Source organism: Eschrichtius robustus, chromosome 12 (genome assembly GCF_028021215.1).
Source record: "Eschrichtius robustus isolate mEscRob2 chromosome 12, mEscRob2.pri, whole genome shotgun sequence".
Taxonomy (NCBI): domain Eukaryota; kingdom Metazoa; phylum Chordata; class Mammalia; order Artiodactyla; family Eschrichtiidae; genus Eschrichtius; species Eschrichtius robustus.
The window spans coordinates 22,766,572-22,791,324 of record NC_090835.1 but is presented as its reverse complement, the minus strand read 5'-3'; the positions used below and the strand labels follow the sequence as shown (position 1 = coordinate 22,791,324).

Below are 24,753 nucleotides of genomic sequence, written 5' to 3'. Positions count from 1 at the left end.
AAAGCCTTTAAGGTCAATTCAGGTGTTCTTTTAGGGAGCATTTGTAAATTTCATTTAGGGCAAATGAAAATTTTGTGAGTAACAATAATATTTATTGAGCATTTACTATGTCTCAGGACCTACGATAAACACCTTCTGTCTGGATGAGTCACCACCACAATTCCTAGAAAGCAGACACTGTTTCAACCTCTGATGGCCCGCATTTGTCATCACCCTTGTAATTGCATTCTTGACTGCAGGTTCAAAATAATGGACAGCTGGTACGGTGGTAAAAAGATTTACTACAGAGTAATCAATGTTATCCTCACCTATCATTATAAGACAATAATGACCACCATCTCAACACAAAGGTTATAAGAAGATCTTTTTGCAAGATCCTAACCACATAATGTGATATGACAAAGCCACAACAATCAAGGAGGCTTACTATGCATTTAATTGCCTACAGGATTAACAGTACATGTCAATCAGTAGTCAATGCACAGCAGTTCCCTTTTTATATAAAGTACAACTCCTTAATGGTGTAAGTAATTCACCAGGCTTTAGGATGTGATTATATAAAATGAAAAGAATAAGTTATCATATTGACGAATGGAAACACGTTGTAGCTGAAAGCACTCCAAAGCTAGCCGAGTTCAAAAAAAGCTCCGTATCTCCATTTTAGGATGCATGTCATTAGCTGAGAAAAGATTAATTTCTCCATTCATATTTCAATTTCTTTCCTGGCAAGAAATAAAACTGTGAGTTTTTGAAATACAATCTTCTTGCTTAATCAAATGTTGAGAGTCTCATATCAATATGAATGGAATAATTAATAAACTGTGGAGATTCCAAAAACTAAAAAGTGGTGGTCCTAGATAAGTTTCAGCTATGCTTTTATACACATCTTTGAGACAGGCCTTTTGAGTTATGTGAGAGACTTATGCCTTCATTCATTTTTAAAGAGAATTGGAACAACATAAAAATTAGTCATGCACACAATAGGTATTCTGTAATTATTTGCTGACTGTATACATTAAATGTAATCCATACAGGAGAAATCTATGTAATTAATAAATCTCCTGAGAAAATTATAGGCAAAGGAAACAACTCCTTCCTGAAAGCGTGATTACAAAAGGTAGCTCATAAAAAATGCTGCAGAAATGAATATTATCCATATATTAAAAACTTAATTCACCAAACCAAATTTACTCTCTCAATCAGACGTAAGTTCATTTTCTGTGCAACAAAATGAGGATCTCGCTCAATAGCTTATCATTATGAATTGTTTCAGAAATAAAAGGTTTGCATTACCCATTTGAAACAAATGGTCAAATTAACAAGATTTCCATAACTACACAGCAAAACGTCCTATTGCCCAAAGAGATACAACAAAATGAATCATTAAGAAAATATCTTCAGATTACACAGTTTCTATAAATTGAGCCTTAGAACCTGACACATCTAGTTTTAATTCAATCTTCTAATTTTATTAATATGCATTTCCTATCTTAAAAATGCTGACTCACGTATTAAAATCTCCCAAGAACAACATCATCAAGTTAGCAAAGAGGAAAAATGCTTGGAGAAGAGATTAAATCCAACCTGGCTGGGTAGAAATCCCATCTTTGTCAATTATTAGCTGTACAACCCTGGCAAGTTTTTAAGGTTATCTTGCCTGTTTAGTTGCTTTAGCAAAATAATGATGCTGCACTTAAAATGGCAGGCTTTGGCAAATGACTGAATATGACAGACATGAGAAGCATTAAAGATGACACAGGGATATCTCAGCTGGGTAAGTAGGAAGAGCTAAGAGGGAGAAAGAGTTTGGAGCAACCAAGAGATGACAAGCTCCATCTGGGCCAGGAAAGACAGAGACACCCTTAAGCGGAGGGCAAACAGAAAACCAGCAATGTGACTTTAAACACAAAGAAAGAGATTTGTAAGATGATCTACACAGAGATTACAATGGAAATCACAGGCATGGCTAATATCAATATTTATTTTCAAAATATTTTATAAAATGTCATTTTATTTCAAGACATATCCAAATATCAATAAAGTAGAAAGGTAAGCAAATACATTTCAATCATTTACAAACTTTGCAAAGTATAATGTGAACTCTCCGAACATACAATCGACAGAATACTCATTATCAGATGTCTCTGATTTGTCTGTGAATTTGCATCATGGCAGCGGTGAACCCTTTGGAATTATATGCTGCTGCTGCCGATGATGACAACAATAAAATCTTATATAGCACTTACTGCACATTACGCATATTATTCTTCTATGTAATTTATTCCCATTAAAATACTGTAATTATAAAGTGGAGGTCCCATTTTCAGGACAGTCAGAAAGACATATGTGTGATCCAGCTTTAACCTTAACCTCGAATCTCCTTGGTAAAACTCCCAAATGTGCTGTTGGTTTTGTCAATCTTACAGAGACAAGAACGTAAACAGGGTGAAGTTTTGCCAGCTTCTTCTTGTGTGCTCTCTCTAAGCAATCTCAAGGATGTGCATACCTCCTTTCATATCTACTATCAACTTGTTTCATGTTTAACCAACCAGACTTGGTACCATCTCCTTCTCCAATACTATAAATTTCCCCTGTGACCAAAACTGTCTACTCAACACCAAAAATCAAAGATCTTCCTTCTCCCAAAATGACTTACTGAGTAAGAGGAGGATTACTGATTCATTCAGAAAACGAGGTGCTTGGATTAGTTCTCTAAATTCTCTTTCAGCTCTAAGCAGGACCACAGTGAGGCCTTCCCAGGGCCACCCCATCTAAAGGATGATCACAGGTATGCACTGGTCAAGGCACACATGCAGCCACACCATTCTCAACCCAGTTTCATTCTCCTTAAAAACCACTCCTCAGGAACCAATATGTCTTTTTTAAAAGTTGATTTTCATTTTCTAATTTACCTTTCTTTTATTTAAACTTGCTTCACTGCCTATCTCTTCCCCTCTGTCCACCCTGCCTTGGCATATAAATATCACCTTGCTAATTCTTCCAGAGCAAAAATCCTGTCTGACAAACACAGTATACAATTCCCACCCACAAAGTGGTGGCTAAATAAATGTTTATAAAACAAATCCATGACTAAGACGCCAATTAGTCCAGTTAAGTCCAAACCTCTTTGAAAACCTGAACGGTAAATTCTCTTAGCTGTGCTCCACTTAAGGCGGGTGGGGGGTAAGCAGCTGGCTTCCAGAATTCCCTTAAGAAGGATCCTTAGACCTGGACTACTAGTGTGTCAGCACATTTAAGAAAATAATAGGGAAAATGAGGACCAAAGACCAACTTGAACTTTACACTTCTTGCTCTCATTACCCAATCCCCAAACCAGAGGAGTATAAAACAAAAACGATCCTTTCATGTAATGATGTTAGAATACTAACCTTTACCGAGTCTATTACCACAGTTCACTGCGGAACTCTCACCCAGGTGTAAATCTAATTTTACTGTTTTTTTTTTTAACCATAAAAACCAATTTTGATGGTTCTTGAGAATAAAACCAATTTTCATTTCTTAAAATATAGACTGCTCTCAATTTCTACATTTAGCATCTGAAAATTGCAAATTTGTTCCTTTCTAGAATGTAACTTCGAAGAAGAAAAAGGGCTTTCTCATCTTCCACAGCTGCATCCACCGTGCCTAAAACACGTGGTTGACAATAACTATTTGTTGAAAGAAAAAATAAATATACATTTCAACTGAAATAACAGAGAAAGGATCTGGCGTACAAGCACCAGGGGGAACTCTGAAAGGGAGATAAAAGAACAATTACTAACCGAAGCACCTCACCGCTTACTCTTAAAAGAGCACAGAAAATTGGAAAATTGAAATACAGAGCCTGCCTCTATTTTGCACTATCAAACTTCGCTACAGCTGCCTGGGCAAGGCCAGTGAGCAGATGCTCTATGCTTTCTTTTTTAATGGCAAACAACTGCTCTCCAAGATTGCAGGCAAAGAATGCACATGCACATCCTTCTAGTGTCCAGATCCGCACTGTCCGACAGGGTAGCCACAAGACAGCACGTGTCTTTCGAACACCTGAAATGTGGCTAGTGTGAAATGAGATGTCCTGGTGATGTAATATATAAATCAGATTTGTGAGCATTAGCACAAAAAAAGAATATAAAATAACCCCTTGAAAATTGTTTTATATTAATTACATTTTGAAATGATAATATTTTGGATATACTGGGGTAAACAAAATATATTATTAAAATTTATTTCACCTGTTTCTTTTTATTTTTATTAAGGTGACTTAGAAAATTTAAAACTACTTGTGTGGCTCACATTATATTTCTAATGGACAATGCTAATCCAGACTGACAACGAGAGAGTCTATACGGCAAAAGAAGGAATATTCACTGAAAAACAGCAAAATCTGAGTGCTAATTTCTCAATCTATAACTAGGGAAACTGATTAGATTTTCTACCATGTACCAGTGTGCAGTCTCCCTTAAAGGCTCTAAATAGCTTTGGGAGGTAAACACATTAGCACTGATTTACAGACAAGGAAACTGAGGCACAGAAAAGAAAAGGTACTTACGCAAAGTTACAGAGCTGATAAATGAAAGGGCAAAACACTGAACCAAAGTCAGCAGGACTTCAAAATGCACATCCTTCCCTTTCTCTCCTCCAGTCACTCAGAGGAAACTTTCCCCATGTTCTAAGAGACTTAATAAAGGATGCCAACTGTGTTGCCTGACTTACCCTGCAATGGGCTTCTCTCTGACACTTTACACTCTTCAACCAATTTTCTTGCAGCCACTAAACCACAGATAAGAGAACTAGGTGAGAACGGTGACTGAGAGACTTGGAAAAATTACCATAGAGTGGCACCCCATATGCTGCTATCTCATGTAAAAGAATAAAGTTTTCTTAATTGGGCATTTTGCCCTTGCAACTCAAAGTTCTACACTGTACCTGTCACTGTTAGTATAACCGGTAACAAAGAAATTTAACTAGTGGGAAACCACTACCTGTGAATTCACTAATTTGGCCAAGCGTACTTCACCTATTATGAATTAGCTTACTTAGTCTCTTAGCAGCCTCCAGAGCTTCATTGTCAGTGTCTGCTACAAAGAATCTTTGAACTTTCACTCCGTTGTCAGACATTAGTTTCTTGCTCTGGTATTCCTGCAGGTTCAACCATCTTCTGGGGGTTAACTGAACCACCTAGAGAAATTGGGGAGAGAGATAAGGAGACTTACAACAGCATGAAAAATAACAGTCAACTTATAGGGCCAGTCTTACAGGTACCCTCAGAAGGCAATCGGCAACAGAGATTTTGGAGGCAAAAGAAAAAAAAATCTGTAATGAATTCTTCATGCTTAATTGTTTTTCTAAGCAAAAATGTTAAGGACAACTACACACACCCCTAAATGAATAAGGTCTGTAATTTAGTTAACAGGAATGTACCAAGGTCAATTTCCTGGTTTTGATACTGTACTCAAACTATGTAAGATGTCAACACTAGGGGATGCTGGGGGAAGAGTACACCTGTGTACTCCTGCACTATTTTTGCAGCTCCCTGTGAGTCTGTAAGGACTTCAGTAAAAAGTTATTTTAAAAAATGTTAAGGACTCTGTTATATAGCATATGCCTTCCCCCATCTCCACTCCAAACAAACAAAGCTCAAAGCATTATTTTAATAACTGTACACACAGCATGAATCATCGTAAGGTATCTCAGGAAATTTGTTTCAACTCTTTGAGGTCAATGGGCCACAGACTAATCCATTTCTTTGTTGTGGTTTTTAATGGACTCTAGGTACAGTCATTATGTGTTTAATGAGATTATCTCTTTCACACACCAAAGCTGAGTACCGTAACCTGAAAATGTCACCATTAATTAAACTACTATTTCCTAAAAACTGCAATTTGTGTATTAAAGTAACTCTGCATAAGAATCATGTGAAAGTGGTTTTCCAATATGCACTAATCAATTAGTTTATATTTGTGCTGAAAGAAAATAATCAAAGGACGGAGTGACATGAACAAATAGATTCTTCTCATTCTTTAGAATAAGATCGACATTCCCTATCAAATCCATAAGCCTTGTTTTTAAAAGAAAAGAAAAAAAGAAAAAAATGAATACACTTAGTTTCATTTCTATCCATGAGTTATGATGCAAAGGAACCACAGTTCACTAGAGGTAAGATAACGATGCCATTAATGCACAAACCAACCAAAAAAATCAATCACACAACTGGCTCACAAGACTGGTGGTGGAAGATCACCTGACATACCTCCTAGCGGCTTCAGTCAAGGACCTCGGTGGATGTCCGAGCAATATCATGCAGACCATAAACTGAGGTCCACAGGGCTTTACCACACGGAACCACTAGCTTTCAGGACCTTTAACGTGTCCTTAAAAATGTAATGTTCTTCTGGCATCTCCAAGCTACAACGCACTCATGAAGCTCTTTTGGAAGAGAGGCATTCCAAAGAGGCTCCAGAACCTTACGGCAAGACTGGGCTCTACTCAAGGACAGAGTGTGTCTGCAACTTCTTTGTGTCTTTATGAAGAATGTGATGGTGCTTGGCATACAGAAGATACTAAAAAATTACCAGTTAGATAGCCAAATAAATAAATCCTGCCTTTTGTCTTTTTGTCCCCTGATATAGATAACTTTTTACTTCCAGAAACTTTCTCTAAAAAAAGTAAAAGTCCTTCAGATCTAAAATAAACATAATTTACACACACTTGTAAAAAAATTCAAATTTCAACATGATCAAGACTCAAGCTCTTTGTTCCATCCTTATAAATATTGGTAATGATGTTATTAAAATTGAAGTTGCCTGCACTTTTTCTTTAGAAACAGATAATGCTAAGATACAAATAAACTGCCAGACAAGCAGTGCTCACAACGTTTACTGTATATAATTTGTTAACTGTATATGATTTGTTACTCTTATTTCTGAATTTTTAAGTCTTGATGAAACATTAGTAATTTGAAAAACACAACAATTCAAAAATGAATGTACTCGTCAACTTAGTAGTCTTAATAGCACCTGATGTAACATGCCAAGAAAAATTCAGTTTGAGGCATTTAGTAAAAGCCCCCTAAAGAAAGAAAAGATTGAACATTATATGTGCCATATTCTGGGACCACTTTTAAAAGGCAAATGGGGAAGGATCAATAGATTAAGTTTATGTTGACATACCAATTTAAAGCCATTAACAGAAGAAGAAAAGAAATGCTGTTTGAAAAGGACATTTGAGATAGACTAAAAACAGCCATAGTGTGGTCATGGTCAATTTCTTTTCATCAGAACACTCACTGTATTAATTTTAGATATGTTAATGCAATCTGCTGCAAACTAATTGCAATTGATCCAGACCAGCTTCACAGACATATAATACATATTGACTGTTTCTGCACTGACTCAAAATGAAAAGCTGTTAAAGTCTGTGGCTCTTAAATTGAAAACCAACACAGTGAACGTAGTTCCAAAGCCACTGCTGATACTCAAGCTATCACTTCACAAAGTGATCGTTTTACAGAGTAATTACCTATATCTGTCAATCCTGAACTTGGAAGAGTAGGGTCCCTGACTGGGTCTAAAACTTCATTAACTCAACTTCATTAATTAAGAATTTGTGATATGTCTAGAGAGGAACAAGTTAAGTCTACTTTTGCATTTTCATGGGGAAGAAAAAAGAACAGAAGTTACTATGTAGAAGGATGGTGTAAAGCATGCTGCTGAATAATAATAACAATAATAATTGTTCTACCTATTACTGATGGAGCATTTCCTACAGCTTAGGCATTATAATCAGTATTTGTATTATCTAATGGCCAAAAAAATCATGAGAAGTCAAGTATTATTATCTTTCTCTGTAACTATCATTAATGCAAACTAATAAATATTCCTAACTGTCCTCCTTCCAGGTACTTCTTTGCCTTAGCTGAAGTTAGGTGAGGCCATGTAACTAGTTCCAGCTAATAAGGCATGAGTATATATGGTGCGTGACACGTCAGGCCCAACATTTGATTGTCAACCCTCCCACCCACCCAAACACTCTCTCGACCTGGGGACTGGCAATATTCAAGATGGTAGCTGATCTATGAGCCAGGGGTTAAAGTGAGGAGTGAACATCCCCAGGTAAATCACAATGAATGTGCAGTGAAAAATAAACCTTTGTGGACTGTTAGCCATTGAGATTCTGGGGATTATTTGTTGCTGCTGCAGAACCTAGCCCATCTATAGCACCTAGTCTGTCCTAATAAAACCGTCTTACCATTTAGGAAACCCAGGCTGAAGGTTAGTCACTGGCCCACTATCACAGGTGACTGTAAAACAGCAAAGCTTCGACTGTAATACTATTGATTCCCTGCGTTTGTTCTCTGGCTCCACATTCCCAGAGGCCTCTTGGTGATAAATACTGAGACTGGCATGAGCAAGATCATATTCCTGTCTTCAAAAGGTCAAAAATCTACCAGGAACAGGATTCTCAAGAAACGCTGGCACAGCGCACGTAAGGAAAAACGCAGCTGCTCCAGGCTTTGGGAGGGAGGGAAGTGGAGATGTGAGCAGGTACTGTCCTAAGACTCTAAAATGGTAGAAGAAGTAGTTTATTCCAATTCCTAGGTAGAGCGACCTGTTAAAACCCTAGACTAATACCTTCACTGCAGAAGTTGGGAATCTCCCAGGGAATCTTTGAACTCTGGAATATAATGGAAGAGAGTTTAAGGTTACCTGGCCCAGTGCCTTTCAGTTGTTTCTGCCAGTTATTTGCCTGCTTGCCTTCAAACTGTGCTCTTTGCAACTGGCTCCTGCCTAAATTTGAGACTGTTTGGAGATAGGACAGTGAGAATAAGATACCAGGCTTTGGCTTCCTCTTTCTGAGCCAGGTGGCCACTCGAGCAGTGACTGCATCTCCTCTGAAGCCTCAGGTCCCTCCAGACAGCCCTTCCTTCCATAACTCCAGCTCCTGCTATCTCCCCACTGTGACTCCTGAACCTGCAAGCTGGCCTGGACTCTGCCAACACCACCCCCTTCCACTCCTTCCACTCCTCAGGCTGGGAGAAGGTTCCTAATGTTGCCAGTCTCTGGGTTGCCTCCCCAGCCCTGTGTGGATTCTAATTGTTCTAATACTTTTGTCATGAATTGTCTTCCCTGTTAACTCCTATTAAATGACCTGTTGCTCCACAGATTCTGAAGGCGCCCCTTCAAGGCATCGCAGGGGAAGAGGAATGGCAGTGGCCCATTATAAAGGCGACTTTGGACCCTTAATCTGCAGCAGTTTCCCAGGAAGTCACATGTTTCATATACTGGGGTTCCAAGGTATAGAAAGACTACTGGGATCCAACCTCTTCATTTTACAGAGTCAGAAAACTTGAGGCCTAAAGATGAGAAGTAACATGCCTAGGGATCCTACAGTGAGCCAGAGGTAGGATGAGAACTAATTCCAATGTTCTTTCCTTTTTTCATACAGATTTTGGCAAAGTGACCATATCAGGAACAGCATCATGTTCTCAAAACAGCTGGAGGGGGTGGGCCCCTGGGTTTGGTTACTTCTAGATTTGTGCACTGACCTTTCCACTGCTCCCTTCCCTTCCGTATTTCTTTGACAGAGCAAGCATTTCTAAGCTTGGAGGGGAAGGGGGAAATACAACTTAAAAGAAAAGCAGCACATAAAGATTTAACGGCCGATGGGAACAAGGGAGCAGAGACAGAAGAAAAAGAATGAAAAATGAGGGAAAGGACAAAGAGAACCAAGAGATAAAAAGACAATGACTAAGCAGGGAAAAATTCACGGGAAAACTCAAAGCACAAAATTAGACAGCTCCACAGAAAAAAATGACACGACTGAGAGAGCATCCTTCACCCCACGGTTGTAAAATCAGAGGTGTAAAGACTACTGAAATATCGCCATGGGAGGAAAAAAAAATAGATCAAGGGAGTATAGAAAGAAATGTCACTGAGCTGGGCGCCCCCCAAAGGGAGAATGTGTCAGCCACATCTGCCCACTGGCTCTCTGCACTCCCTCTGTCTTTCTTCAGCCTGACTTTCCACAGTCCTGCTTCACTCAGGCAGCATAACAGACTCTGAGAGAGAGCCAAAAACTCACTAATAACCAGGAAAATAGAAATTAAAACAAAAATGAGAAGCCATTTTGCCAAAAGGAACAAAGATGCCATCGGATAGGGGAAAAAATGAAAGTTTGATAATGTCATTGGTGAAGGTATTTCTTTCTCATACACTAACCATGCAAATCAAACACCAGTATGACCACCTTCGAAAACAATGTGACAGCACTGATGGTAACAAGGACACCCACATCCTCTGAACTGTGAAGTCTACTTCTTGAGTGCTTAAACTAGCAAAACAGTCACGTGTGTACCCGGGATACATACAAGGCTCTTCTGTGTAGTGTTGTACATAATAAAGGGTAAAGTTGGAAGTGATCTAACTGCCCATCAAATAGGAGACCAGCTAATTAAACCACAATATATTCAAGCTATATGAAGCACTGAAAACTCCTGTGGCAACAGACTAGCACCATTATCCATGTGTTCCCCTCCATTCTCAGTTCTCTTGCACCTAGCGCGCCAAAACTTTCCAGCAACCCTCCAGCGCCCTTTTCCGGTGGCTGCAAGGACCTGGAAGCCACATGTGGAGACGGTGGAGTCAGAGGGTTGAAACAGCATGGATTATCAAGTTACTACATGGAGGACCCTTGCCTTAGAGTCACACATTTACATGAACAAGAAATAAACCTTTGGGACTTCCCTGGTGGTGTAGTGGTTAAGAATCTGCCTGCCAGTGCAGGGGACACGGGTTCGAGCCCTGGTCCGGGAAGACCCCACATGCTGCGGAGCAACTAAGCCCGTGCGCCACAACTACTGAGCCTGCGCTCCAGAGCCCGCAAGCCACAACTACTGAAGCCTGCACGCCTAGAGCCTGCGCTCCACAACAAGAGAAGCCACTGCAATGAAGAGTAGCCCCCGCTCGCCACAACTAGAGAAAGCCCGCATGCAGCAACGAAGACCCAATGAAACCAAAAATAAATAAAGAAATAAATTTTTTTTAAAAAAAGAAAGAAAGAAACCTTTGATGTGCTGACCACTGAGATCTCGAGAATAACTTCTTCACTGACAAGTCTAGCCTGCTAAGTATGGAGGCCTAACACTGACCATTCTCCAAGACACGTTACTGGAAGAAAACGGCAAGTTTCTTTCAATATATAAAGTAGAATAACATTTATATTTCAGACACACGTGTCCACACACAAAGCAATATTCTGTATCTTCCAAGGATAGACATATGAGTAAGTGAATGTATAGGAAAAGGGCCAGATGAAGTTCACCAAACTTAATGCCAGTAAATCTGAGGAGGGCAGACCAGGAACATGGTGATCAAAGGAAGATTTAACCTAATCTATAATTTAAAACAAACAAATAAAAAATTATAGAAAAAAACATTTATTATTTGTGGAATGAAAATCAATTTACTCAAAAACATTGAGGGGAAGTCATCAAACCTAAGCTTTAACCCAAATGCATAGCCTCGAGCCTATTAACTTGCCTAGAAAATGAAGGGCTTGCACCCGTACTTAAATGTAGCAGGGGTTCTTCAAATGTGGTGTGGAATCAGGGTGGGGGAGGAAAAGCTTGCCTTCTCTGTTACACAGAACTATCACCTCTAATATAAACTCCTGCTGTTAGATAGGAAGAGGCTCTTAAACCTCATTTTGGGCTCTCAACAGCATTGACGACAGTGGAATACAAACAAGGAATTAGCTGTAAACTCAGAGGAAAATATATTTCCCTCTCATTACAGGCAAGGAAGGAAGATGCTCGGTGGGCTGTGGCACGCCAAGAGTTGGTATGTGTTTGTTATATTTTAGTTTTTGCCAGTGTTATTCTGTATGCAAATTAGCAACCATAAATCTACCTTAGTCACATTACCTAGGAAATACTAGGCTTCAAATAAACGTGTTGGTGCAAATGAAAAGACAGATATAACTCGATGTGTTTCAATATGAGTACCATAAAATAAAAGCCCTGCTTGCTTAAAACAGGCACTGATGAAGAAGCCACTTCACTGTTGACCTGGAAAAGAGATTAAGTAGAATCTTGTTTGTAAGAGGAAGATAATAATAACAACAATAATAACAGCACTTTTCTGTTTAGCCCTTAATACGAAAACACCAGCACGTCAACTCCTGCTTCACAAAGAAAACATGCTGAAGAGACAGATAGAGAAAAGCGGCATCCGATGGTGAGAGGCCCACGCACCGCGATGAAGAGTGGCCCCCGCTCGCCGCAACTGGAGAAAGCCCTCGCACAGAAACGAAGACCCAACACGCCAAAAATAAATAAATAATAATTAAAAAAAAAAAAAGAATACCCACGAAAGATGGTCTGCTCATTCTGGGTAATGTTCTCTCCAACATCAGCAACAGAAGAAAAAAAAAAAAAAAAAAAAGAAGAAAAGCGGCATCATGATTAGAAACCTAAGCCTATGGAAAGGAAAGAATAAAGTCAGACTTGGAAGAAAGAGCAGGAATGTGAGTACCGAGACTCTGTTATATTTTACGTGTGTTCAGGCTAAAGTGTGGGGCCTTCATGTGGGTAACCTTTGAAAATATAGCACCCTTTTTGTCCAGAGCTGGCCACTTGCCATTTACATTATCCCCATTTTGCACACAGTAGAGAAATTAATTAACCAATTAACGAGCCCCCTGTGGCTGAGTCCCTAAGCTCTAACAGGGGTACAGAGGGAAGCTACCCTCTAAGGATGAGAGAAATGGCAGCTGAAATGAGTTTCATCATTTACAAGGGAGGAAACTCACAGGCCCATCCTCATAGGATGCTGTGAGGATTAAGTACAAATCAGTTAGAACAGCGCCCAGCATATAATAACTACCCCAAAAAAGGTTAGCTACTGTTATTTAATATAGAAACACAAAGCAGGAGAAAAGGGTGACAAGGAGACACTGAGGAATTGCTATAATGAAAATAGTAGGCGATCATATAAACAATAAAGAAGCGCCCTTGGTGTCCTGCTGCTCACTTTAAATGCATTTGGGGAGGTGTTTTTAAACTCTAACAGTGGAATGTTATACTTAATTCACTCAACAGTCACAGAAAGAAACCAAACAGTAATTTACAAGAGGAAGGACCACACAAATCTCACATTGGGTAAGCATCTTAAAATGTGCTATTTGTGCTAAGTAAATTTATTTTCCATCTCATTTGAGCCAGAATATCCCCATGTCACAGATGAGGAAGTTTGAAGGTGAAAGAAGTTAAGAAATGTGTCTAAGGCCATTCAGCTAGTTAAGTGAGAATCAAGATTTGAATGCAAGTTCTCTGCCTAAAATACCTATGAGTTTTCCATTATTACTTTTCTTTTCTTTTTTTTTTTTTTTTGTCTTTCTGTGAATCTTATGTCAATCCTTGGAACTATCACAGACAAAAACGATACTGCCATTCCTGACCTAAAAATACAGTTTTCTATTTAAAAGAAGGAGAAATTAAGCAGCTGACAAACTGGGAACACTAATAAAGATGGTGTGGTACCTGAAAAAACAGTGTTGATGGGATGTGGTATTTAATTAGAGTAGATGGCTAGAGAGGAAAAGTACTTTAAAAAGTTTACCGATTGTTGGGCCGTACCCTGAAGGCCTACAAGGCCTGTGCTTGCCCAGCTTCAAGACCAAAGAAACAGCCTAGAGTCAGCAACAGAGATATTAATAGTTTAATGGATGGAGGAGCTTATAAGTCTGAAGCAAGGTCCTGGAGTGACGCCACACCGCGTGCGGTACACGGCGGGCAGGACATGGCGGCAGTCTTCACTGGGGTGGAGTGGGGGGGATTACCAGTTATAGGGGAACTGACGTCAGGTGGACTCATTAGTTACCAGGGAAACCAGTAGAGGGGCACGCCCCTCACCATCCCTTGCATAAGGCCAATCATCAGCTGGGGCCTGGGCAAGTATGTAAGAAGGTCAATCAAGTGAGCAGGGTGTAGGTGAAACAGGCACTGGTCAGGCCGGGGATATACAGAGAGTAAGAGAACAGCCATCTTGAGCGGCCTGACCATACACTGATCAAGAGAAATAATACTTGAACTCTTCTTTACAACAAACTAGGTGAGGATCAGACTAGGAGCCTGAGGCCATTGGTGCTCTTACAAGGCATCTCTGATAGTACCACTTCTCTAAGGCCCCACAGTAAGAGGGGGCAGCACCTGTTACAAAAATAAAATAAAATCATCTGTCCTACCTGGGAAGAATTGAAAGTTGAGCCTTCAGACTCTCTAGACACTGGATCATAGCCGGTTGCTATTTTAGATTTAATTCTTACAGTACCTTGACAAGGTCTCCTATTTTAAAACTACGCCAAATACTAGCTGACATGTGTAAGTGCTACGAAGCTGTGGAAACTGTACTAGACACTAGAAAAGCGTTACATCAATTAATTCTTACAACCACCCTACGAGGAAAGAAACCAGCAGAAACCCGTTTTATAGATGAGCAAATTAAGGCGCAGGAAAGCTCAGTGGTTAGAGGCAGAGCCACATTCCAACCCAGGTGTGTGTGCCAGAGTCCAGAGTCTGTGCTCTTCAGTGAGGCAGAAATTGTGAATTGCCTCCCAGCCCACAAAAGTGGGTCCTGGGCAGTGAAATTAACTGGGGCGGGAGGAGAAGTGGAATGTTCTGCTTTACAGATTTCACTGCAGGACAGTACAGAGCTGAGTTGAAAACGAGGTTCAGGGGAAAAATGAGAAGCTCTGAATGAGAGCGAGCTTCCTGGATGGGTTTCACTAAGTCAAAAGAATTAAGATGCTCCAAGATACTGCCTTGTTCTTTTTATCCTAGGTTCAGCAGAAAAGCAGTGCATTTTTTTTAAGGAGCAAAGAAATGTAAAACTCTTTGTAGTAAGGACAAATGCCCAAAGGAGGCTTCACTCCATAACTCCACACTGCTGCTCTGCCAGCAGCAAGGAAGAAAGGGAGGGGAAAAAATACAACCTCGATAAACATTAGCATATTAACACAACAGCAGAAACAAATATATAAAAGGCTCTAAAAATCCTGAGAAGCGTCATTTCAAAATGCCTGCCTGTTCCCTGGTGAAGAGTATGCCAGCTCAGTTATGTTGTAGAGGAAAATCACCTTAAGTTTACCCTGTGAACAGGAGTGGGCAAGATTTATTTATATAGAGAAAGAAAACAAATTAGGTAGCATAAACATACGCTTGCATTTAACTCCTACCAAGGAAACAGGCAGAACCTGTACCTTGTTCGTTCATTCAACAATTTTCCACTGGGCTTTATAATGTGGCGGCCACTGCACTTGGCGTCCAAGATCAACAGCATAGGCAAGTTTTTTGCCATCACAGAGTTTGTGTCCTATGAGGGGAGCCAAGGAAGAAGGATGTGAGCGCATGAATGAAGAGTGTAATTACAGAGAGTGGGAAGTTTATGAAGGAAATAAAATAGACATGATGAACAACGGAGGCCAAGTGGTCACCATTGAGGGGTGCCCTCTGAGGAAATGACGCCTCTGAGGAAATGACCTCTGAGGCCACCTCTGAGGAAACGACATCTGTGCAGAGACCTGAAGATAGAAAGGAGTGGAACATGTGAAGCAACTGTGAGAAGCCAAGCAGCATGTCCCCAAGGCAGGAAAGGCTCAGTGTGACCAGAACAAGGGGGAATCCTGGAAGGCATGAGGGTGGAAAGGTGAGCAGGGACCAGACCATGCAGGTGCTTGTAAGCTACGGTATGGAGTTTAGATTTTGTTTTCATTCACGGGGTGTGAGAAGATCAAATTCACATTTTAGAAAAGTCACTCTGTCTTCTGTTTACAGAATGAAACCAATTACAAGAGGGCAGCATTAAACCAGACTAGAGCCTGCAATCTTTTTCTGTAAACAACCAAACAGTAAATATTTTAGGCTTTGAGACTAGATAGTCTCAGTTGCAACTATTTAACTCTGCCTTTGTAGCACAAGCAGGCTTAGATAATACATAAAAGAATGGGCAGGGATGTGTTCCAATAAATCTTTATTTACAAAAACAGGATGTGGCTAGCAGGCCACAGTTTGCAGACTCCTCACCTAGACCACAGAGAAAGTGGTGGAGGGGGAAACAGAGAAGAATGGAGGGATTCTTTGCAGAGTTTGGTGATGAAGCAAAGCCTACTCATGGATTAGATGTGGGTTATAAAGTAGAAAGAAATCTAATATTAGACACACATACACATACACATGCACACAACACACACACACACACAGACACACACACACACTTTACAAGGTTAGTTCATTAAGCCTATTGAGTTTTATGTACCTGCTAGTCATAAAAAGCATTTCTTTAGAAACAACCTTAACCTTGGATTTTTTTGCCCAAACTGGCCTTTGCATTACACTTAATTATTGACACTTCTGTACATCATTCCACAACATCAGAGCTGCTGGGTCTTTGATCTTATAACCTTCTTCCATTATTTAATATTGATCCCAGCAGGCAACAGGCAAACTGCCCTGCTATAGCACTCTCCTGCTACAGTGGCCCATCTGCAGCTTCTCTCCAAGGAGAAAACACAAGGCCTCCCTTGATTAAAGAGACAGCAAGCAGGAATAGTAAAAGGGAAGACATAAAATCTAAGGATAAATAAAATGTGGCATATCCAATGGAATTCCATAAAATGGTTCAAATGAATAAGCCAGATCTTAAAATAGATCAATGCAGACATACTTCCAAAGCAAAACAGAGAGAGGGAAAAGCAAGCAAGTGACAGACAAGAGGGACACATAACAGTATGCATACTTAAACAGGAAAAAATAATAATATTAAACAATCTTACAGAGATAAATAAAGGGGTTCAGCATATGCCACTGCAAAATATGCCATTCAGGTATAAGGATTATTTTGAGCTGAAGGTAAACAAAAAGAAGCAGACACAACAAAAACTCTCTGCTCTTGACCACCCTTCCCTCTTGTCCCTGACACACACACACGCACACCAGGATGGACGAGATTATTCTTAATCATGGGAGACAAATCTATACTCAGCACGGAGGCAGCACCAGAGGGATCACACAATGAACCTACTAACTAGTCCTTACCTCCCATCAGGGTCTTCCATCTATTTACCTTCCCACTATTTGCTCCCCCTAGAAGCTCAAAGTCCTTTTCCTTTGTCCTGTCACTCCCATACACATTTACTGTTCTCTTAAGATGCTACAAAAGCCCGAGTTCTGACCACCCCTTTGAGTTACTCATCACTGAGCGCTCCCACGTGTGTGTACACTGCACCCGTTAATAAACTTCTATTTGTTTTTCTCTTGTTTTTTCTGTCTAAGTTGCAGGACCCCAGACAATGAACCTAAGATGGGTAGAGGAAAATAGTTTTTCCCTCCCCAACATGTATATGCCAAGCTGGCACGGCCTCATCAAGCTAGCGTGAGGCGTCCATCCGTGTGCTCAGGCCCTTCCAGAACGCCAGCACTACAGCTGTGCAGAACAGGTGAGCTCAGGGACGGAGGGGAGGATACAGGTTTGCATCCATGAACTGTCTCAGGTTTGTGTCAGGTGACTTGCTCTTATGTCAGGTTCATGTTCATAAAAGTCGAGCTTCTGCTCATTTCTAGCATGAGTGAATAACTCTGGAAGTAATTTCCTGAAAATTAGGTCATTGTTTCACCTCATAAAAATGTATGTGTGTGTGTGAGATTTTCTCCACTCACTCAAGTGAGTCTCTGTGGCAGCAAAAAGGGCTTTGGGGTTCCAAGAATAGTTTTCATGCAAAGTGCTCACTGGAAAACAAATTAAAAACAGTGCAATAATACAACAGCCAGGACTCAACCTTGTATTCTGGGGCCATTAATTGCTCAGCCAACCCCAGCCAACCATTTTACACATTTACACATGCCATCAGAGTAGATTATGTATAATACTCAGAGAAGGGAAAATGCTAGATATTTTTCTTCAGCAACCTTGCCCAAAGGTGTGAGAAGACTTACAGGGGTGTTTTTCAAGAACTCCACCTCCAATGAGCTTGTGACACTAAGCAAGTAAAGCAGAGATACGAGTAAAGCAGAACACCGAACTTTCCAGGATTGCTGGGAGGATAAAAACAGATAAGGTATGTGAAGGCGCTTTGTTATATGTGTTCAGCACGGCCATTACAAGGAGTCACATGTGTCAACCCAGTGCATCAGATTCAGCTCCCCAGTAGAGCCTGCCACCTTCCCTGCTCCATCCCCTTCAGTTCCCAATTTGTTAGCTCTCCTTAAATTACTCCCTGAAGTCCCTTCCAATAAATTCAGTAGAAAGCTTGCAAGGCGCAGACTTTATTTCAATCAACCCACTCATGATCCTTCTAACAATCTAATAGCACTCAACAGTTTAGGATACATTTGAGTTTAATGGGATTTACCCAATAGAAATAGACTTCTCATGGCTTCTTTATAGTAGCAGCTTTGAGTGACCTAGCTAACTCAATCTCACAGGTTCGCCTGTCAACTTGGCATGCTGAAGAAATGACTCAGAGGGTAGTAAATGATCGACCTTTGCTGGGGAAATTCCTGAGATCGTCTGACATTTTGAAGGTTTGCTGTACAGAATGATAATTGGCGTCTGCAAGGTTCCAAGCGTACTATTTATGTTTAGAAGGAGACTTCATTCTTGTTGATGAATGAAATATTACTACTCTGGAGAGTGAGGTCTTAGGTTGTCTATTAAGAAAGATAACAACATTATAGAGAGTGTCCCTTTCTTCACGTTTCCATTGTCAGAATTCCCACTTATAGAAGAAATTAGAATCTCAAGTATTAAATCTGATTGCCCAATATTCCATGTAAATGTCCTACGTATGAAAGAAAAGCACATGCCAGATCTTCTAATTCATATTAGTCACCTGTTCTCTTGCAGTAATCTGAGTTTCTTTAGCCAAAGTTGGGAAGGCAGAGAATTGCGAAATTTTACATATATCTGTATGAACAACCCATAGAAGTGAATCTTCAAGGCAAGCTTTCAGAAAACTAGATAACATGAAAATGAAATGTCAAAATAATCCCTGAAAAGAGAATTTATACCACAGCATAGGATACATGACATTCACTTTGCTCCAGGAAACTTTTGAAAGAAATACTGTGATTCATCTGAAAAGTCCACTGTGATAACAGAAAAATCCGAAAAGCACACACAGACAAAAGGACTCTTGCAAAACAGACAATGTGACACTTAATATCCGAGCAGCAAATAATATTCTTATCATGCTATATCCTCTTAAAATTGAGAGATTCAAAAAAACCTAAGAAATCTCAACAAAGTTTAATCCTAATCATTTTTCTTTCAAGAACCTAGAGTAAAATGTTATACAATATTACTACAATTGAACAACTGGTCCAAACTAAAAGTTAACAGAGAAAATGAGAAACAAAAGAGCAAAATATGATGTACTGCTTGGTAATGTCATGATGAAGGGTTCAGGAGTTGATAGTGAGAAATGAGCTTAGGATGAGGCTGAAGACTTGGTCGCCCATCTTTGCCCTACCGCTTGTTGGCAGATGACCTTTTACCTTCTTTACTTAAATTAAATGAGACTATCAACCACCACAACCTTACAAGGTTGTGGAAAAGTGAAATGAAAAATTTCTGTGAAATCCCTTTTCAATCTGGTCTGGGATCAAGAAACAACCCCAGAAAGGCAAAAAATGCTGCCACGGTGGGAAGATGGTGCTCTGTTACTTTCCATGTAGCCAGATCCAGCCAGCACCCAATGGCTATCCAAGGATAAATAGCCTAAATAACTCTCCCTTGTTGGTCCTCACTCTCTTTTCTTGAGAACCTCCTCATTTGTCTCTAGTGGAGGACAGTCACCTCAAAAGTGATCTCTACAGATCCTGCCATCTTTGAGGCACCTGACCTTCCCAAGGCAGAGGAAATACCCAAAGGAAGTATTGCCACAATGATAGCTGGAGAAGTAACCCAAGGCCCTGAGACCAAGCCCCCTCCCAAAAGCAATCCACCTAGTAAACATCACCTACTCCACAGGGTTAGAACTAGAGCTAAGCAGAGTGGGGACGCAGAAAGGAAGAACACAAGATTGGACCAGAATGTCCAAACAAACCAGTCATAGCAGCACTGGAGAAAATAATAAAGAAGAAGGGAGTGCACCTAGCAGACCAGAAGTTGAGAAAAATCCCTGAAGAATGTCAGACGAATAAGAACTAGAGTGAAATAGAACCCTACAGCTAAAACAGCCAGGACAGGACTATACCAAAAGTGGGAGTAACTCTGATTATACTCTAAACTTGAAGGCTGGATATACAGGGAGCACAGGAGGGGGCCAAGGCAACCATTAGTATAACCGACATGAGGCAGCACAAGATATGCTAGACAAAACAGTATTTGTGGAGTACCTGGGCCCAAGAGATGACACAGTGGTCCACCAGGCGACCTCTGATACCGTGGGAAAAGACCAGTTACTGACACATTCCATGGGGCTACACCCTCTGCCCCTCTCACAGAGTCACTGATGACAGGATGCTCTAAGCACAAAATTAATAATAATTAAACAATGGAGGCCCATCAACATCATGAAAGAGAAACAAACAGAAGAACTAATAACTGAGGGAAAAAAGCTCAGAGAGAACAAAGCACAAAACTGTGCTTTAAAAAGTGTAATACATCAGACATATCAGAGAATATTACATCAATCAAAAAATTTAACTAGAAATCTTGAAAATTTAAAATTGATCATTGAAAAAAAAACAGGCAAGAAGAGACAGGTTGAAAGTAAAGGGAATATATTCGGAAAATAAATTAATGCACTAGAAATTGGAGGAGAGACGTTCATGGTCAAATATTTGCCAAATACATAATATTACTTCCTTCACTTAGAAATTCTCAACACACATTATCTTATTAAAGGTTATGAGAAGTCCAACCATTTAAAAAATACGCATATTTAGATACATTTTACAGTCTTCCCCAAACCAATTTTCACTTGACATCTGCTTTAGTTTCCATGGAACTAGTCACTCCTTTAGGAAATGCCACAGACTGCAAACAAATTCAAGTACACAACTAACCATAACACCAGACAGAAGGAAACAGGAGTTGTTTCACCTTTGTGTGAAAGTACTTTTGTTTATTCGGGTGTTTCCACTTATCTTCTCATTGTTCTGCACAACCTCTTTGGGATTCAGTGCAGCAGATCTAAAGAGAGAGAAAGAGGGCACACACTTGGGCCTATCAGTGATGTGCCAGTTATTAAGCTATTTTTTATCAGCTCCAAAACCTCCTTTCTAGGTGCCCACCACTCTGCCAGCTGAAACTCTGCAAATTACTTTCTTCTTTGCCAGCTGACTTCCCGTTAGGTTCTGCCAACAGGTGGCACCACTGCGAGACTAGAAGGCTTGAGGATGGAGGAAGTACCTGCTCCTTTCGGTGTATACTGTTCTTTCATCAGAGCCCCGAGCCACAGCTCTTCACCCTGGATGTAGCAGTGGGTGCCAAGACCAGTTGATCTCAGTTTATAAAGTTCTGCCTACACTCCTAGAGCAGCCTCAGAGCCAGCCAGGCTCTGCCTCTTCCTTAATGCTCTGGGTCCCAACACTGCAGGATTCCTCCTCCGTGTTCCCAAGTTCTTGGAGGGTTCCAATCATTTCCTTTTATTCCAGGGGTTGTAGCTGCTTCCTACAATTACAATCCCTGCTTTAGGCAGGGTTCTCTTTCTGCCCTTGCAGTCCTCCAACATTTCTTTAATCAATGTGCTACATTAAATCATCCCTGTTAAAATGACTAGTGCAGTTTCTATATTTCTGACTGGACTCCAAATGCTAAAGCAGGAATGGAAAGTATGAATACAGAGAAATTTAGACAATGCTGTCCCCCTGCTTTGTAATTCCTCACTTGTAACTAATATTATATATTTATAGAGCTAGAATGCCAGGTCCATCAGGCACACACTTGTTTTGTTCACAGATAAATGCCCAGTGCCTAGAACACCGTATGATACATAGCAGGTACTCAATTCAGTTTTTTTAATGGAATAAACGCATTTATGAATGTTCAAGATGGACAAAGATACATCTACTCCCAAATTCTCTCAGGCAGACTCTGATATGCAGTTAGAAGGAATATTTTGACAGGCTATTTGGGGTGAGCCTCCCTGTTTATATATTGTCTCTGGCTGCTTTCTCACTACAATTGCAGAGCTGAGTAGTCACAACAGAGAATGCACGGCTGCAAAGCCTAAAATATCTACTATCTGGTCTTCTAAGAAACAACTTGACTACCCCCTTCCTCAGTATGAGATGGGGACAAACTACTTGAGAGTCCAGAGGAGGAAACTGCTCCTCATACCCTCCTACACCAGTACGGAGAGTCCCACAGGAGAGATTTTTTGCCTCGCTAGCTAAGTGAAAACATACAAGTGGCCTTCCAGTGCAGATACACTAAGACATTACTTCATTAAGTAAAATCATGCTATGGATTTTGATAAGCCTCTGTGACTGTCATCAGCAACAACCTGCTAGCCTATATCGTATGTCCTTTCTTACCAGTCCAGATCATGGGAGAAGAGGTCTACTTCTAGAGGGATAGGGCAAAAGAAAAGGGAGGGGAATTCTGAGTATGCTGTTTTATTTCCCAAATGAGAAAATGCAAAACAGCCATGGATTAACTCAGGAAGTGATTCCATGACAGGGAATGAAGTGGAAATTTTCACCCAGGGGCTATCAAATCGAAGTTTTGAGCACATTTTCTACAGAGTGCCACACATAGTCCACTTCCCTGAGAATAGTTCCTTCTCTAAAACTACAACAGTGAAAGCAGCATGAGAAGCTCCAGATGTAAATTTCATTTTTCTAAGCCTTTCTATGGTAATTCCAGAGGTGCTCCTGTTCCTCACACTAATATCATTTTATTATCAGAAAGTCTCAAGAGCAGACACTAATTTTCACAAATCCTCAACTATATCAAGTACTGAAAGAGTGTGTCCCGTTATTGATGGAAAAAGAAGACTAACCATGAGTAGAGTCCCCTAGCCTCATCTCATCATTGAACAGCAGCATATCCAGAAGCAGCTCCAACTTTCTCCCATACAAAACTTGCCTAACTCAGCTTATTAGATAAACGGCCCTTTAAAAGTTTATTTAAATTTATAGGTGTGGCTTATAAAATAAACTTTATGCACAGAATGCTACACCCCAAACTGGCAAGGGTGCTCTCCTCTGAGGAAGGGGAGGGGGGTGTGGGAGATTTCATTTTCATTATGATACCGGATGCTTTTTTACATATTGTCAAGGGCTGCTTTCACACTGCAGTTGATAGAGTTGAGTGGTTGCAACCAAGAATGTAAGGACCAGGAGCCTAAAATATTTACTACACGGTCCTTTACGGAAAAAGTTTGCTGACTCCCACCAAAACCTACATCAGCATTCCACTCCCAGGTTAACCTTTCTCACGACAGTCCATCATCTTCCCTCATAGCATCTCTCAAAGTGCGACTGACTACATATTTGTGTGATTTGTCAATGTCTGGGCATCCCAAGAGACTATGATGGCCTCAAAGGCACAAACCAGGCCTGATGCCTTCACCAATGCATCCCTCGTGCCTGGACAGTCCTGGCATGTACAAGGTGCTTTGTAAGTATTTGCTGAGTGATAACTAATTTATTAGATATAAAGACCACAGACAAAATGATCTCAACCTAAAACTGGGGCCACCAAACTACCTTCCTGGGAGACAAGTAACAATAGTTCTTGTGACAATAAATTATATTAGACAAGGCCAGGCACTTCCTGGGCTAACAGTTCAGTAGTCATGTTTCTAGAATGATATAGTTTTTAGTCTATATGCCCACCATTTATCTCTAAGACTCCAAAGCTAAGAAGTTTCTTTCTACATTCTGCCATATATTATCTACAAATGGCAGTTCAAACACAAACTCTACAGGGAACGTGTACCTCAGAGCACATTTATTTAGCACCTACTATGTGTCAGGCATGCTTAGACACACAGTAAGGTGATTAAAATCATGGACTTTGGAGAGAGAGACCTGCTTTTGAGCCCTTGTCCCACTATGATGATGACCATGATCATTAATGGGAAGTGACCAGGGGAGGTGACTCTGTCCCAGTATGTTAATTTAGAAACAGCAAGGTAGGAAAAGGATTACCCCCAACTGTAGATGGAAAACTGAAGCACAGGGAGACTAGACACGTTTCCAAGGTCTCAAGAATTCAAACCAAATGTGTGGAGCCCATAAGCTTAATCACTATCCTGTCAGGTTATCATCTGTCATCAATGAGATCCTCCCTTTGAAGTATGTATCACAGTGCCTAACACAAAAAAGACACTCAGTAAATGCTTTTATTATAACTATTACATTGCCATAAACATCTACACGGTAAAGAAAATAAGCTATTTGGTATTTCATGGATGCAATGAGTGTGTACAACGATGCTTCATAATTCTTCATATTCAAATACAAATCTGAGTTGTACAATTTTGCTTTTCCACTGCCCTCATCCCTAGAACCCACAAGTGTAAAAGGATGAATGTACAGGTACTGCATTTTTAAACTAATGTGCTTAAGCCAGAAACCAAAAAGCAAGAACAAATTAATAATGAAAAGTAAAATGTTTTTAAGGTTATTCAAAAGGACATGATTATATTTTTCTGGCTTTTTCACAGGCTGATTCAGGTAAAATTTCTCTAATTCCATGTTAGATAGAATACTTACTAGCAAGATGTATCCATTAAATATTTATTATA

The 24,753-nt window shown here is 40.2% G+C and overlaps 1 protein-coding gene across 5 annotated transcripts in view; it reads right to left on the bottom strand.

Moving 5' to 3' along the window:
• SUCLG2 (succinate-CoA ligase GDP-forming subunit beta) overlaps positions 1–24,753 on the bottom strand; it is a 256,473-nt gene that overhangs the window by 189,226 nt on the left and 42,494 nt on the right. For 4 of the 5 annotated variants that reach the window (XM_068557527.1, XM_068557530.1, XM_068557529.1 and 1 more), the window contains exons 2-3: positions 5,037–5,178; positions 4,714–4,770 (exon numbers count right to left, since the gene is read on the bottom strand). In XM_068557527.1, the coding sequence (XP_068413628.1) occupies positions 4,714–4,770; positions 5,037–5,178 (199 nt within the window). The remainder of the gene's footprint in view (positions 1–4,713; positions 4,771–5,036; positions 5,179–24,753) is intronic. The other variant, XM_068557528.1, reaches the window with a different exon arrangement.